General features: G+C 31.1%; 1 protein-coding gene across 7 annotated transcripts in view; it reads right to left on the reverse strand.

The window, feature by feature from the left end:
• heph (polypyrimidine tract-binding protein 1 heph) overlaps positions 1 to 17,186 on the reverse strand; it is a 974,461-nt gene that overhangs the window by 104,983 nt on the left and 852,292 nt on the right. For all 7 annotated transcript variants that reach the window (XM_075379895.1, XM_075379893.1, XM_075379896.1 and 4 more), the window contains one exon: positions 4,518 to 4,655. In XM_075379895.1, coding sequence (XP_075236010.1) covers positions 4,518 to 4,655 — 138 coding nt within the window. The remainder of the gene's footprint in view (positions 1 to 4,517; positions 4,656 to 17,186) is intronic.

Below are 17,186 nucleotides of genomic sequence, written 5' to 3' on the forward strand. Positions count from 1 at the left end.
GCTACACAACCCCCAGAAAGTAAAAAAAAAAAATATATAATGAATATTTCACAACCTTAGAAAACACAACCCGATGAAACCTAGTTAAAAAACCACATTAATAGTGACAGGTATGAACACGCAATATGAATTGTACAAGCATGAGCGATTACAGGTTCTAACTTGATGTGTACATGTTGCTTGTAATTTGATCTGCTTGCATAATATTTGCTGTGAGAGGGTCACAGTTAAATATGCTTATGATACGTTTTAACACATCATGCTCTCAGCAGTATAAAAGAGGTGTAACGATTACAAAACGTCAGTTTAGTTTCGAATTGCGAAGCGTGCGTCTGGTACCTTTATTTAACCTTTTAAAAGTGAAGTTTTATTGAAAATAGTAATAATTCAGGTTTTTTTTAGTGTGCAGTCAAATGGTATTAGATTCTTATGCAAAATCGATAAATTTGTGAAAAACCGAAGTCAGTCATCTACATCCAGTGAATCGATCAGTAAAAAGACAAGATTGTACAATGAAATTTGCATTACGGTTTTACCTCATTTGGTCAGAAAGCAAAAGTGCGTTGTTTGCTTTAAGTCCTCTTCCATAAAATCATGAAGCCATCAAAATTAATTTGATACTTGGAAACTAAACATCCGAGTCATAAAAGCAAACCCTTGGAATTTTTCAAAAGAAGATACATACTTTGAGAAATTAATAAGCTTTAATTTGAATTCAAGCCATACTGATTAAAAAAAAAAAAAATACTTGAAGCACCTTACCTCATAGAATTAAGAAAAGCTAAGATGTGATGTCCAAACCCCATACAATTTCAGAAAATCTCTTCTTGCCTAATGCAATTGATATGTTCATTGTTTTAAAGAATGAAAGAAGCAAAAATATTGAAAAAAATCCGCTTTCTAATGACACAGTATCAAGGCAAATCAATGACACAGCTGTCAATGTTCATGATCAGATGATTCAGCAAGTGAATTCAAGTGAATTTTTTTACTATTCAATTTGATAAATCAACAGATATGATAAACATTTCTCAGTTCTTATGTTTCGTGAGATATGTATGGGATAGGTATAGATCAATAAAAACAATATGTTGGTTTGCAAATCAATACCTGGTTATGCAACAGGACAATGTCTTTTTGATGATTTTATGAGGCTACTAAAAACTACAGCATAGATTGGACAAAATTTATTGCAGTTTGTAGCGACGAGGTAAGATGATAACAGAAAAAAAGTGAATTTCTGAAAAAATTGAAAGATCATCTTATACCACGGGCCGAACAGACACACTGCTTGCTTCCTTCACAAGACATGCTTTAACAGAAAAAATGTATTGGAAAATCTCAAACAAATTGTTTGTAAAGCTATAAAAATGGTTAATTTTATAAAAATTCCACCATCACAGAATAGGCTTTTTACTATACTATGCGATGAAAGGGATAAAAAGAAAAAAATCTCTTCTTTTTCATAAAGAGTCAGGGTAAAGTGTCAACCTGGTTATTGGAATTATGGCACGAATTAATAATATTTTTCCAGGATAAACAAATGCCATTCTCAATGGTTTTACAGAATAATAAGTACAGTAAAACTTCCCAATACGTACGCACGGCTTGGGAACATCAATCTGTCCGTTACTTAGAGGACTCAGCTATTCAGAAAAATGCGAATGAAGTATTATGTTTGGTTACTGTACATAAAAAAATAAAAATCCCTTTGAATAGAAAAACAGACTTGAGTATTTATTACATGTAAATTAAAATTTTAAAAAATTATCTGCTGATTAAAACGAAAAGTAAAATGAAATTGGAAATTCAAATTATTTTTATTGTTTTTCTGAAACTAAAACGCTGTCCTCTATGTTCATACATCAATTGAAAAAAAAAAAAAAAAATACTATACTACTGTAATAGTCAATACAGTGGAATAAAGAATAAAAAATTACTGTGCTATACTAAAATTGAATAAAAAACAATGTACGCTAAAAAAAATATTAATCAAAGAAGCTACAATATAAGAATATCAAATTATTAAAATCAAATACGGATACATACAATTTATTTATATCTAACTGGTTTAAAATAGCTATTTACTTTAGTTTGAACTAAGTCCTGATACATATTTTTTTCAATAAGTGACTGCACTTTTGATATTAAACTACCACCTTCTGGTAATCATTTCTGTAAGAAATATTACTTTAATTTTCTAACCTCTTTTGTTGCTTTCTTACTTATGATGGTAAACGCAGATTCATCATCATTCATTTTGGATTTAATCAAATCTGAGGCAGCAATAAGATCATGGATGTCAGTCGATACATCTTCAGTGTTGAGCATCGTTAATATTACTATAATCTTTGTAGTTCCCAAATGATTCCATTTGTTCACAAAATTCTATCTGTTCCATAGAATTTTCATTTGATTCAGTAAGATTTTCAGTATCGGATTTGAAGTTACTTTGTGGAGATTTAATACCAGCTTTTACAAAACAATTTCTCACTATAGTAGTAGTAGTATCCTTTGTTATTCCCATCCAAACCCATAAAACTGCATCCAGCACACTAATGGTTTAGAAAGCTCATTAGCAGCATCCTTAAATTTATTCGTTGTTGACAATAGAAATAACACCGTAACATCTTTTTTCTGTAATTAATTTTAAAGTTCTGAATGATCCCCTTATCAAGCAGTTGATCAGGAAATCATACAAAATTCAATGATCAATAAAAAAAAAAATGATTTTCTTCCTGTAAATGTATCTATTTTACCTTTTGTTACGGTAATTTTTGTTATACCGTTACAAAAATATTACACGTGTTCAATCCAAAGTATATACTTGCACATAACTGATGACGAATCACGCTGGATGATGAATTGAGTGAAATCATAACATCAGCGTCTAGGTGGGGACTGATACAATTAACAACAGGTAAACAAATTAGTCACACGAGTATAAAAAAAAAAAATACAAGAAAAGTTACGACTTTTATTCCAGCTGTCCGTTTTTAAGAACTGATTGAACAGTTTTTATAAGTAAATTCATTGTCTGCATCCGTTAATTAGAAGGTCCATTACTGAGAAGCATTTTATCCATTAATACCACCACAAAACTGCTGAGGAATCTAAAAGTGTCTGTTATTAAGAGTAGTCTATTATTACGAAGTGTCCGTTACGGGAAGTTTCACTGTATATGTTGTTGTCAGCTTACTTAGCTAATGTATTTTCACATTTTAAGGAATGTAAATTTACATGTGATAAAAACATTTCATTAATGACAAAGTTCATGCTTTCATCATGAAGCTTGATATGTCGATTAATCACCTTCAAAACAAAAATTTTTATATCCACTCACTTCCGATTCAACTGTGAAAAATTTGGATAAAGAAGACACTATTATTCACCACAGTCTGGATAGCATGAAGATGCATTTGCGTGACCAAAAACTTCAGTTCGGAAAGTATTTCCCAGAATACAAAAATGATTTCTTGAGAGAAAGGTACTGAATCCATTTATGAAATCATTGTTGCATCTGCTAAGTTACAAATTGAGATTTACGACCAGCTCATCAAAATGTCTGCTGATAAAAGTTTATAACTAGAATTCATATCTGAAGATATAGATACGTTTTGGCTTGCTCGTCAAAGTGAAAGTGGAAATTTAGACACAGACACATTGAAAATGTTAATGCCTTTCGCCACGTATTACCTTCTGTGAAACGGGTTTTTCATCTATGGTTATGTTTAAAATTGAATACAGGAATTGTCTTTTTATCACTTGAAAACAATTTGTTTTTGTGTGTTTCTAACATAGATCCACATATGGAGAAACTTTTAAGTAAACAACAAACACAACCATACAATTAATTTATTTTCTTTACATGTGTTCTTACAATCAGAATAAAATGTTTATAATAAATTTTTTTTTTCTCATAAAATGATTTCATTATTGTTTACATGTAAAGTTGTAGGCTAATTTTCTGACCTCCCAGGTTGAGAAACGTTGATATATACTGTTAATTTTTTAGCTCTATCGCTTGCATTCACATGTTCAATGGAAAAATTCTTGCCCAAACTTAAAAATTTAAATAAAAATTAACTGAATCATGGCTGATTAAATAAGAAAAAGAATTTGTTTCTTTTTCTAATGTTATGATAGATAATGTAACAGACTTTATAGGTGATTTGAAATGAGATACAAGTAATTCCTTAAAGCAGAATAGCATTCACAGGAACAGTATTTACTTTATGTCCGCCAGACTAAAAAATGAAACGATTCCTTGTCGCTTTCTTCGTTGAACTAAGGGTATTGTTTATAAATCCACACCACGCCCATCAAAATAGGGAAAATCTAGTGGGCTGGGCTAATCAAAGTCATGAAATTTTAACAGAACCAGATCTGTCTCTGAAACACTATTTTGTGAGATCAGCCAGACAACTTCTGAGAATCCCATACAATTCAAATTAGCGATATTTTGAAGTTAATAAAATATAATAAATTAATAATATTTTTCCTTATAAAAATCTTACCTGATAAAGGACATCTAAAGTGATCGGATACATCATGTGCTCAATGATTACACGAAGTACAGTGTTAGGGCCACCTTGAGTATCATTTTGTCCTGAAAGAGCCTGGGCCGCCTGTAGCGCCGCTTGAGCAGATGCGTTCTGTAAAAAAAATTGTTTGTTTAAAAGCAATTATTATAGAATATAATACATTAATAATTAATAAGTTGCATAATTTTAAAGCTTAAGATTGAAATTCTTGTTCTAAAACAAAAAAAATCAAAACGTACAGATGACCTCCAGAGATAATGACAAGCAATAATATCTTCTAGACTTCAATTATTTTATAAACTATACATCAGTCAGTTGTATTTAAGACAGAAATATTGTTAATAATCACAAAAATATTTAATTTTTTTTTAATTATTCAGAATTATTTTATTTTTTTTAATTATTCAGAATTCAAAGTTAATAATATTTTAATAATTAAAGTAAAACTGCAATTAGTTTTGTACAGCATACCACAGATGAAAAAATATTATGATACATATCAGTTGGTGGGGTTAAATTAACATAATGACTTCTGAACGATAAATTTCTGCACAGAAAAAACCAACAGCAACATTTTACACTCGTCTAAATAAATACAGTGATTTGTTTTATTTTATAATTTGTGCTAACAGATTTCATATTTGTATTTTTTGATTGTAATTTATCATGTCAAATTTCTTTATCATTTAACAATGAAATTTTTTCTTTCATTTAAATTATTTATAAATAATAACAACTATGAGTACTTTAATTAAATTTTTAAATATTCAATTTAATCACTGTAGTTTTTTTTTTACAGATCTCAGGATTCCAAAAAACCTAGATTCACGTAGACATTAAGTAAACCTAACACAATAAATTAAGAGTACACAACAGAATAAATAAGTAAATTGTATAATTTGTTCTAGACACTAGAATAAGGTAAAGACAAACAAAGTTAAATGCATAAGTTACATATTATGCTGTTTCAAATTTGAAAGTTCTAGATTTTACAATAAAACAAATTATTAAACCATTCGGCAGTTTAATTTCATAATTTTATAATAAAAAAATAAACTTTTAATTACTCAAAAGATTATCAAACTTAAATAAACTAACAAAAACACAGCCTCCTATATAATTAACAAAATAACTTCCTTTTAATAATACACAGATTTAAAACTTTACATACTTTAAAATCATTACGTAAAGAGAGAGTAGGTATGTATGTAGGTATATATATATATATATATAGGGAGAGAGAGAGGAATAAGATGTTGAGGATGAAGGGAGGAAGTGTAAGAGGCAGAGAAATTGTTTTAAAATTGATGAGAATGAAGAGAAGGTATATAAGAAGCCTCTAGATGAACTCAATAATTTATAAGACTGTACCAACAGACCATGATTGTCTCATAATTAGTAATTTTATAAGCAACTCGTCTAGAAATAAGACAGAGTATAACTATTATTATTATTATAGGATTGTGAAGGGATGAAGAAGAGGAAGAGTAGGTGTAGGAAGGAATGGTAATGGGCTAGAGGGGGTTGAATAGGCAGTCGGTTTTACTTATTTACTATGTAAGGCTTACTACATCTGAGAGAACAAAGTTGTACTATAGGCATAATATTCTCCTAACTAAATCTCTCACTCGTACTATATGTTTACATCTTCTTTACTCTTATGTACTAGATATAGTCTTGTCCTTTACAGAAGTACACACGCTAACTGGCAACCAAACAAACTCATCTAATGAAACATAAATCTACCCTATTTAATTTCCATTTTCAACTCGCCCTTCCCTGGCTTTCACCGAGCTAGGCCAGGAAATTATTCTACCTGCATTACAACATTGGAAGTGCTTTTCAGACTTTCTATTTTAATTTTACAGACACCTGTTTAAAAAATATATATATATTTATATAAAATAATACAAATATAATGAAAATAAAAACCAGCCTAGTGTATAAAAATTTCAAAACCTGACGTCGTATGCTTCATAATGTTTATTAAAAATTTTAATAAAAGCTAAAGAAATAAAAAGATATAATCACACTCGCCGCTATTAATCGAACTGCACTGTAGAAATGGTAATGAGCGAATAGCTTAAAAAAGTAAAAACAGGCCAAAAAATCAAAACTAACTGTCTTGGTTTCACCGGCAATTTTGCACTGCTAGCAAACAACTTCAACGAAGCTAAATTGCAGATATTAGAACCTCAAAAGATAGCAAATAAAATCAACCTCAAAATATTATTAAAAAAAAAAGAAAATTATGCCCCAAAAACCGACACTATTAAAAGAAGTAAACATAAACGGTAATAAAATCAAAATAGTAACCCAATTTAAATACCTCAGAAAAATCATAACAAACAACCTAAACGAAAAAAACCTCAGTCCAAATAAGAAATTAGCTAAACATAAAAAATCAACCTGGTACACCTACAATAAAAAATACCGGTCTATAAATGCAAAAATAAAACACTAGAACACAGTTATAAAGCCACTTATGCAGCAGAACACTCTTCCACATAACGAACAAACACAGACAGACTCCAGAAAATCAAAAGAAGAATTGGAAAAACCTGCATCGATAAAAAGTACCAGAAAGATGGGCAGTGGTGGATTGTGCCCGAAAAAAGTTGTGTACAAAGAGGAGACTAAGATTCTATGGACGTATCATGAAAATGCAAGATTCAAGACTTCTGAAACAGTGCAATCTTGACTTGAAAACACCAAGACAGTATGCAGAGATGAATCAAAGAAATAAGAGAGGATCTGAAGGAAATTGGCCTTACATCAGAAGACACACACATAAGATAAAATTAAACAAAAAAAATCAAGAACAAAAAACAATCATTTTACACTTGCAAGAAAAAACTTACAACACAAACATTTTCAACACTATAAAGAGCAAAAAGATCAGAATGTATGAAAAAGTACTGGGAGGACCCCAAGGCCCAAACAGTCCCGTTAAGAAGACTTGGATAATGGACCGCCTAAAGTGATTTTATACAATCATAAAATATATTATATATATATATATATATATATATATATATATATATATATATATATATATATATATATATATATATTCATAAATATGAAAGAACTTTATTTTCAAATACCATAGCCAATAATAATCAAATTAAACAATCCAACAATATTACCATTACCTTATTGAACTAAATGAAAAAGAATTAGGAATCTCAGTAAATAAAATGAAACTGAAGATTGGAATAGCAACGATTACAAAATTTAACAGGTTATTTTTTTTGTTGTAAATACAGTGATCATCACACTTAATACCGAGCAACGAACTAATCTTTTATGAAAGGAATGAACATAGAATTTCTCAACTGCAGGAAGTTTTAGTTACATCGTACCACAAACATTAAAACGATTGTAACTTGACAATCTATCCCCTAATTCTGGATTTTTTTTTTTTTTTAACAGAGTTGAATGAAAATGACAACTGTTATAACACGGAAAAACTAGGAATGTTTTTCGAAAATCGTTAACCGAAACGAAATGTGGACTCAGAATCGTTTTTGAGGAAAATTGGAAAAGTTGTTGACTACGAAAAAGGGTGAGAAAAAAGTATAATCTGCCATCAAAAAAGGCATTTTCTTCATCTTTTTAAACAAAAGAAAAACTTGCATTAAAAATAATGAAAAGCATAAGATAAGAATGCGAAAACCGGTATATGTTCACGAGGAAAAAAATAATGGAGGGGTTAAATCCGGGAGGAATGAGCGGAAGGGTGGTTAGTGTGAAAGAGAGACAGTAGCATAGAAAAATCAACCGATCCGCCACCTGTCTACGTAATTCTTTCCAAAGAAACAATAAGACTGAAAAGTACATTGCGTTGTTGGGAGGCGACAACGGAATTCAGTACGGAACTCTTTCTACGACTCACTCGCTCGTTCCGTTTCTGTCTAACACCACATCATCCCGTTGCCGTACAAAAGCAACCGATTCTCCCACACCCTCATACCCGACCCCGACAACCTACTACTACTTTTCCTGCCCGGGATTACTTTCAAAATTGAATCTGACGTTAGAATGAGATATCGAGAGAAAGACAGATAGACACGATGGAGCGAGAGAACGAAAGGATTTGCTTACACTCATGTTATTACAGTACTATGTTTGTTTACGTTATCGATAACTAGTTTTCGTACAAAGGATAAACAATGAAATTTTAATCAAAATCTATATAAATTATTTAATCTAAATAAAAACAGACATATCCGATCATTTGTTAAAATACTCGCATATATTTTCAATTTGTTAATTTTTCTTCTTAAATATAATTCGGGACAAAACGTTAGCATATCATACAAGTAAAGTTCAGCGTAAGAATCGCAGTCAGACATGACTTTTTATTTACACAATACAAAATTACCACATTAGCTTTAAATGATTCGATAAGATTATATTACAGTACCACGAAATATGATAATTTTTTTTTAACCTTCCCATCCAACGCTATAGCTATAGAAGGGAAAATATTGTAATCGATCGAATTTCGGCACTAGCGGTTTTCACCGGATCTTAACGTTCTGACACCTAAAGAACCCAAAAAAGCGGATTGAAATTTTTCGGATGTTCGTATGTGTTTGGTATTGGCATTTAAAAACACCTCATATTTCCTGTACTACTGGACCGATTTTGGCCAAACTTGGATCAGATTACTTCTATATATGCGGCAATGATGCCATTAAATATTCAACGTAAAAAGAAGGTGAAAGGGGTAAGACTGTTGAACAATGTTACCCACAGTATCTAAAAATTTAGTCTAATTAAGGTCATATTTTTCTTAAGCAAATTTTGTAACAATTAAAAAATCTTTAATATTTGCAAAATCGTACCCCGATCCGAAAAAATGCTGTTGTAGTCGACTGCTATGTTGTGACGTCACAGTTGAGAATTAAATAAATTTATAATATTTAAAGTATAAAAAGGTAAATCGGTCTGGCCGAGTCTGGAACTCGATCACTCCGTTGACTCGGTACCTGTTGCGTTAAGCCTCGTGGCTACATCAGTCTGCCGACCGAAGAAGCGAAAATTGTTCTATGTAAGTTGTCAAATTACATTAGTTTAGTTAGTACCGACCGTCGCCGCTAGTACCGCCACACCAGCGCAAATTAAATACGGTACGCGCGCGCTTTAGTTAGAATTATTGAATTAAATTAACGAAAAATTAAATAAAATAAATATTTTAAATTAAGTTGTGTGTGTAAGCCATGCATCAGAAACAACGACAGCTACATGGAACTACTGTTGGTAATTACAATCCTTTGAGAGTATGTTATAAACTATCCATTTTATTATATCGTTTAATTGATTAGGGAACGACTCATGTCATGGATGTTATTGCAAAAATATATACAGATTGAACACCACTACCTAATTCCATAGCTACTTGTTTACAGAAGAGTCGATCTTCGCGCCATTTAAAAATTAAAAAGTCAAGATGTTTAAATTTTTATGTATAGAAAAACAAACATCTGTGTATCATTCTAGAAAAATTAGACAACAAGAAAAAAAATTTAAGAGAATAAGAGAGAAAAGATCATAAGAAGAAAGAAAAAACAATAAAAAGATGGAAAGTACGAAGAGGTAATAATAAGAAAGTCGGTATACATCGTATTAACAAGACTGACATGACGGGTGTACAAGAAAAGCTACATTTTAAAGTACAAATAGGAACATTATTATGAAGGAAAAGTTTGAAGTTTGGTTAAAGTAAAATAGGAACTTTTAACATAAAATCAATTCTGAAGAAGTTAATTCTACGTACAACAAGAGGATTAAACAATCTTTTTCAGTAAAATTCCAAAAATACATTTTCTTATTCCTTCACGACTACTACTGCAATAATAATAATAATAATAATAATAATAATAATAATAATTATTATTATTATTATTATTCAACTACCATACCACCAAAACTTAAAAAAAAAAACTCGAAAATAAAACGATAGAACTTGTAGAGAAAGCATTCACTAACATTTTCTTTTACAATATTACTACTATTATAATGATTACAACCAAAAACCATCAAAACATTTCATAAGAAAAACTTTTTTCCATCTCGAATAATGGTCTTAACCAAAATTTACAAAATCAACTACCATAAAACCCAACCCGATCCAAAAACTCATTTAACAACAAAAGAAGGTTTCTTTTTTCATTATTTCCATAATTATTTCAGAGTTAACATTGTAATAAAAATTGAAACTAGCATAAAAGTTTATAATTATTAAAAAGAAAAAAAAAATTAAAAAACTTAAAAAAAGAATAATACATTTAAATAAAAATTTACGTTACTAAATTATTATAATTCAGTGTCTCACAAAGAAACGGAGAAACTTTAAGGACTGCTGGTGCAAATAGCGAAAAAAAATATAAATATAGATCTGGAAACGCTGTTTTCGAGTTATAGCTAGCGAAAGATTTCGCCCGGATTTCAACTCTTCTAATAAAAAAAAAGCCCTACTGTAATTCTGGGGTTTCTTATGTAATTTGAGCTGGTAAATAGGATAAAAGAAGTCCCAGAACTGTAATTACAGTTCTTTTTAAGATATCCGAAATAAAATACAAATTTCTGTGTCGAAAACAAATTTGTATTACAATATTATTTGTATGTTATGCTTCAATATAAAACCGATTTTTTAAAGTTTTTATTTATTTTTTATCAGTTGTATTTACATTAATTTTCTCAGAATTAGATTATGTACAAGATTTTTATTAAATCTTCCGCATTAGTCGCTACAAATCTAAAAAAAAAATTAAATTTTTTTTTTAACAAAAAATTTATTTATTCGCTGTATTTAGTGATGAATTAACAATTTTAGGTCAATGGAAAAGTGGTCATAATGTGCGTATCTGGAGAACAGAAAATCCTCAAAAAAAATTGCAGTGTGAACGAAAGTCCCCAAAACTGAATGTTTTTTTGTGCCGTACACAGACGGTAAGTGAGTGTAGATTTGAACTATCTTGATATGCTACAAATATGGTTCTTTCCTCAACTGCAATACGAACCACTGGACTTTAGTTGAAAAGATGATGATGGCGCCTCCTCGCTGGCATAACGATCGGTTGAATGAAATTCTCCCCGACCGCTGGATCGGTCGCCGGGGACCAGATGACAAGGCTTGTTTAACGTGGCCTTCACATTCGCCCGATCTGATCCCTTGCGATTTTTCTCTTTGGGGGTTTAGAAAGTGTATTTTTTTTTTGTCTTCAGTCATTTGACTGGTTTGATGCAGCTCTCCAAGATTCCCTATCTAGTGCTAGTCGTTTCATTTCAGTATTCCCTCTACATCCTACATCCCTAGCAATTTGTTTTACGTATTCCAAACGTGGCCTGCCTACACAATTTTTCCTTCTACCTGTCCTTCCAATATAAAAGCGACTATTCCAGGATGCCTTAGTATGTGACCTATAAGTCTGTCTCTTCTTTTAACTATATTTTTCCAAATGCTTCTTTCTTCATCTATTTGTCGCAATACCTCTTCATTTGTCACTTTATCCACCCGTCTGATTTTTAACATTCTCCTATAGCACCGCATTTCAAAAGCTTCTAATCTTTTCTTCTCAGATACTCCGATCGTCCAAGTTTCACTTCCATATAAAGCGACGCTCCAAACATACACTTTCGAAAATCTTTTCCTGACATTTAAATTAATTTTTGATGTAAACAAATTATATTTCTTACTGAAGGCTTGTTTAGCTTGTGCTATTCGGCATTTTATATCGCTCCTGCTTCGTCCATATTTAGTAATTCTACTACCCAAATAAAAAAATTCTTCTATCTCCATAATCTTTCCTCTTCCTATTTTCACATTCAGTGGTCCATCTTTGTTATTTCTACTACATTTCATTACTACATTACGGTAAAACACCGAATACCGGTAAATCTTAACGGTAAATTTTAACATTTACCAAGTTGCTTGGTAAAAGTCCGAAAAAATCTTGAAAACACATTTAATTCGGACTTTTACCAAATCGTTTTGGTCATTGTTGACAATTACCACATCCTGTTGGTAAAAGTTGACAATTCTGTAACGAAATCACTTCTAAATAGGAAAGAATATAAATTTAAAAATGCTCTTCTAAATTTCGAGTCACCGATAAATCGCCAAATAATTTCTTTTATTAACCCAGTATTCACAAAGGAATTTTCGTAACGTATTTTTCACTGGAAGTCACCAAACGCTTATCGCTGTCTCTCCAACCGCGTCCTCGTAAAATTACTCTGTTATCGCTTGTTATCACGACTCCGCCTTAACACCGCCTCGCAGAACTACTTTCTCCGCTGGTCTGTCAGTATTTATATTCTCTAACCTGTAGAATCAGTGCCCGCCTTATTTCTTTAATTATTAAAGTGTAATGAATTTCCACACCCTTACGTTTCCCTATAAATTCTTATACCGGTCCGGTAACCCATATGGTCGAACAACACCTTTTGGATGCACCATGTGGGCTGTATTACAAACAACAGATTGTTAAACGGATCTGTTATTCAAAGAAATTCTTCTTTTGGATCTTTTTCGGAAATCCCCCCCCCCCTCCAAAAAGCACTTAATCTTTTAACCAATCGGCCAAAAATCGATGTATTTTTAATAAACAATAAGAAATAGGTGAAAATAAAAAAGATTTAAAATTTAAAAAAATAGAAATTGGTAGTTTTTCGTTTCTGCCCCCCCACCTCCCAAAGTATGCAAGTTTTTCACCTGGGGATAACTTAAAATAGAAAGAAATATTGATATTAACAATAACCATGTTGGAGAAATAACCTAAAACCAAATATAACCATTTAGATTATTTATTTTATCGATATAATCTAACCAAACTTAACCTACGCTCGCTAACCTTACCGATTAACAGTAATGTTTGGAATATTTAAATAATAAATTCACTAATTAATGCCGCAATTATTTTTTTATATTTTGAAAATCCCATGGCTGACCACCGGGATTCAAACCCGGGTCCTCCGGATGAAAGGCCGAGACGCTATCAGTCGCGCCACAGAGGCAGGCAATTATTTATTATTTAAATAATCAAAACATGACAATAAATTAATCGAGTTTAGCGATCGAAACGAGCGTAGGTTAAGTTTGGTTGATTATATTTATAATTTACATCTATAATTAAAAGCAACAATGCTTATATTTTTAATACGTAAACTATATTAATATGCAGAATGTTTAAAATGACCGGTATAAAAGCATGTTAGTGTGTGTTATTGGATTATTTCTCCAACCGGGTTATAGTTAATATCAATATTTCCTGCTATTTTTAAACATGCATATTCGCACCTAATTCTTATTGGATATTAAAAATACATCGATTTTTGGCCCACTGGTTAAAAATTTAAGTGTTTTATTTTTGTTTTTTTGGTGTAGAGGGGAATTTCGAAAAAGATCTCTCCTTTTCATTATTATTTCCTCTTTCTTTTTAACTAAAAGAAATCCGTTACCCTGGTCTTATTACAATATCAATAGTATATCTGCCCTGAGGAAAGCCGCATGAAACATCACCATTTTTGTCTAATCGCAGTTATACTTTTAATATTTTAATTGCTCCTACTACAATTTGGATTTTGTATAACCTTTACTCTTTTCTGCACCTTCGACAGATCTTTCTACCATTTAGTTAATCAACACTTCTCCCATGATATGTCCCAGCAAGTTAAGATTTCCTACACTGAATTGTTCTGATTAAGCTTCTATATTTAATACTTTTCATTTTTCACTCTCTTTCCGTTTTACCTTCTCCAATCTCCTCTACGTCTACATTTCAATTACCACCAACCATTCCTTTACTTTTTTCTTAACGTCAATTTTTTACATTATAAAAGTAAACTGAAAACGTAACACTTCATCAGACGCATTTAAATCTCTAATTTTATCTTATATAACAGTTTCTTTCCATTATATCCTTTATTAGAAGTTTCTATTTCGCTTTAGCTTTTATAATACCTGTAATATTATACTTTTTCAATTTCTACGTTTATAATAAATATTCTGCGTCTTCTTTCATGTATATTTATTTTTCCTAACATTCATTTCATTCCACGTTCTGCTAAAAAGTCTTCTAATATTGAAACCATCTATATTATTTAGGATATTGAATCCTGTGCTTTCTCTCCTACAAAGAAGAAAAAGACATCATCTGCAAATTTCATGATGAATTAATTGTATTTTTCTTTCCTCCTACATAGGATTCCTTCTTGTATCTTCTAGGCATTTTTTACGACATCTTCAATATATATATTTATATTTATTCAATATATATATTAAGATCTTGCTCTTCTTCCTAGGTGAAACCACTGAAGTTTGAATATCTTTATCTGCATAGCCGTTTTCTGATTAAAGCACAATTCTTTACTTAATCTTATATTTTTCCAATACACAGACGCACTAGCTTTTTAATGAAGGAATGTTAAGCGACGTTTTAGTAGAGCAATAGGGCTAAAAATCAACCGGTTAATCGACATTTTTTATTACAGAATACCGCTTTCTTCGTCATTCTATGGGGGTCAGTTACGTCTGTTATAAAGTTTAAAAATAAATAATTAAAACGACACAGTTAACAACAGAAAAATTCAATGATCGAGATAAATGTAACCTATATACAGCGTGGTTATGTAATGAATAAAGTCACACCATGCTTTCCACGGGAAAATGTTGGCGTGCTAATTATGCTATCACAGTCGGTGACTAGAAACCCACCGGGTTGGTCTAGTGTTGAACGCGTCTTTCCATATCAGCTGATTTGGAAGTCGAGAGCTCCAGCCTTCAAGTCCTTGTAAAATCAGTTATTTTTACATGGATTTGAATACTAGATCGTGAATACCGGTGTTCTTTGGCGGTTCGGTTTCAATTAACCACACATCTTAGGAACGGTTGAACTGAGACCGTACAAGACTACACTTCATTACACTCATACATATCATCCTCTGAAGTATTATCTGAACGGTAATTACCGGAGGCTAAACAGGAAAAAGAAAGTGGGTTACCGGACGGCTGACAAAAGTAGTTGCCCTGTGGTATAATATTCCTCCACACATTCAAAAGATACAAAGAATTTTGGATAGCAAGCGATTCGCGAGTAATGAAGAACCAAAGTAATAAAACAAGAGTTAAATGGGACTAGAGGAAAAATGTAATGATTATGAAATGCGTTAACTTTAGACATAAGATGAACATTTTGTCGTATTGTAAGGTGTACGTGTTAAATTACGGATAATTTTACACGTATAAATAATTGACGATAGCGTTTGCATGAATATATAAAAAAAAGATTATTTTATCAAACGGTGAACAGGTTGATAAAATGTACGAAAATAACTAAGAAAATTAACAAGGAAAAGCAACAGGAGGTTTGTATTATCCACCAACGAAACGACGGAAGCCGTAACAGATAAAGCAACAGGTTTTAAACCGAAGGCTTATCGTAGCAAACAAACGAAACGGTAAATTATCATGCAACAGGTTTGCGTTTTATTAGAGGTTTTAACTCAACAAGTTAAATTACAGGCGTAAAAAAAATTACCTAACATAGAAGGGTAAAACTGAATTAATAACACATTAATTTTTTTCTTTCAAAAAAAAAAAAACTACACGTAACTGACCGTTATATAAATGATTTTTTATATTATTAATCATCCATACAACACTACCGCTAATCTTTTTTTTTTTTTATTAATTTATTACATTACAAACGTTTTAAGAATTTAATTTTTTAAATCCTTCTTTTTAGAATCTCACCTGGCCGAATTAAATAATTTTCGAGTTTTTCAAAATATTTTCTTGGCATATTTTTCATAAATTATTGGAGTACCGTTTTTCTCGTAAATCGGACCAAACAAAAAAAAACGGGAAAATTAATAAATCGGCTAGAGAACATTTTCTTTTTAATAAATTTCAAGACCAGTAAACATAAAGATATTTTACATCAAAATCATCACATCATCATAAAAGCCATCTTGTTACTGGTATTGAGACTGGCGCTTTCCTGAACTTACCGATAAAATAAAAGGAGTACATTTAAACCAAGGTTCACATTCTAATCAAACCATTGCTAGTTTATAAGTCAAGTTTGTTTATTCATTTACGTCGGTTTTGTAAAGAAAACTTTTTACGTCCGTTTTCCAAATATGTAATATATAAATGATACAGAATAAGAAACGACAAAATAGAAAATAAAAAATAAAAACTCGATTATTTAAAAACAGGGAAAAAATAAGTTCATTTCCATCTATTTAATGAAAGAATTACTAACAATTATTCTAGAGCACACTGAATTTTCACAGGTTTTGGAAGAATTATTCACGCGCGCGTGTATGGGTGTGTGTGTGTGTGTGTGTGTGTGTGTTTCCGTGAAATACCGATATCTGGCATATTTCGATATCCTCCTGTGAACATCAAAACATGCCCAATACGTCCATGAAAGAGCGAAATATTTGTTTATTCGGACCTTGTCGACCAGTATATGTCGACAAACACAAATAATCTCTGGTAGGAGTCGAAACGATAACTAGAAATTAAAAACAAAAATCACCAATCTCTAAGATTAACAGATTACAAGAAATCCTCGTAACAAAAAAAAAAGTTTAGATTTATGCCAAAAATAACCTACGCTCGCT

Source organism: Lycorma delicatula, chromosome 12 (assembly GCF_047948215.1).
Source record: "Lycorma delicatula isolate Av1 chromosome 12, ASM4794821v1, whole genome shotgun sequence".
Classification (NCBI taxonomy): Eukaryota; Metazoa; Arthropoda; class Insecta; order Hemiptera; family Fulgoridae; genus Lycorma; species Lycorma delicatula.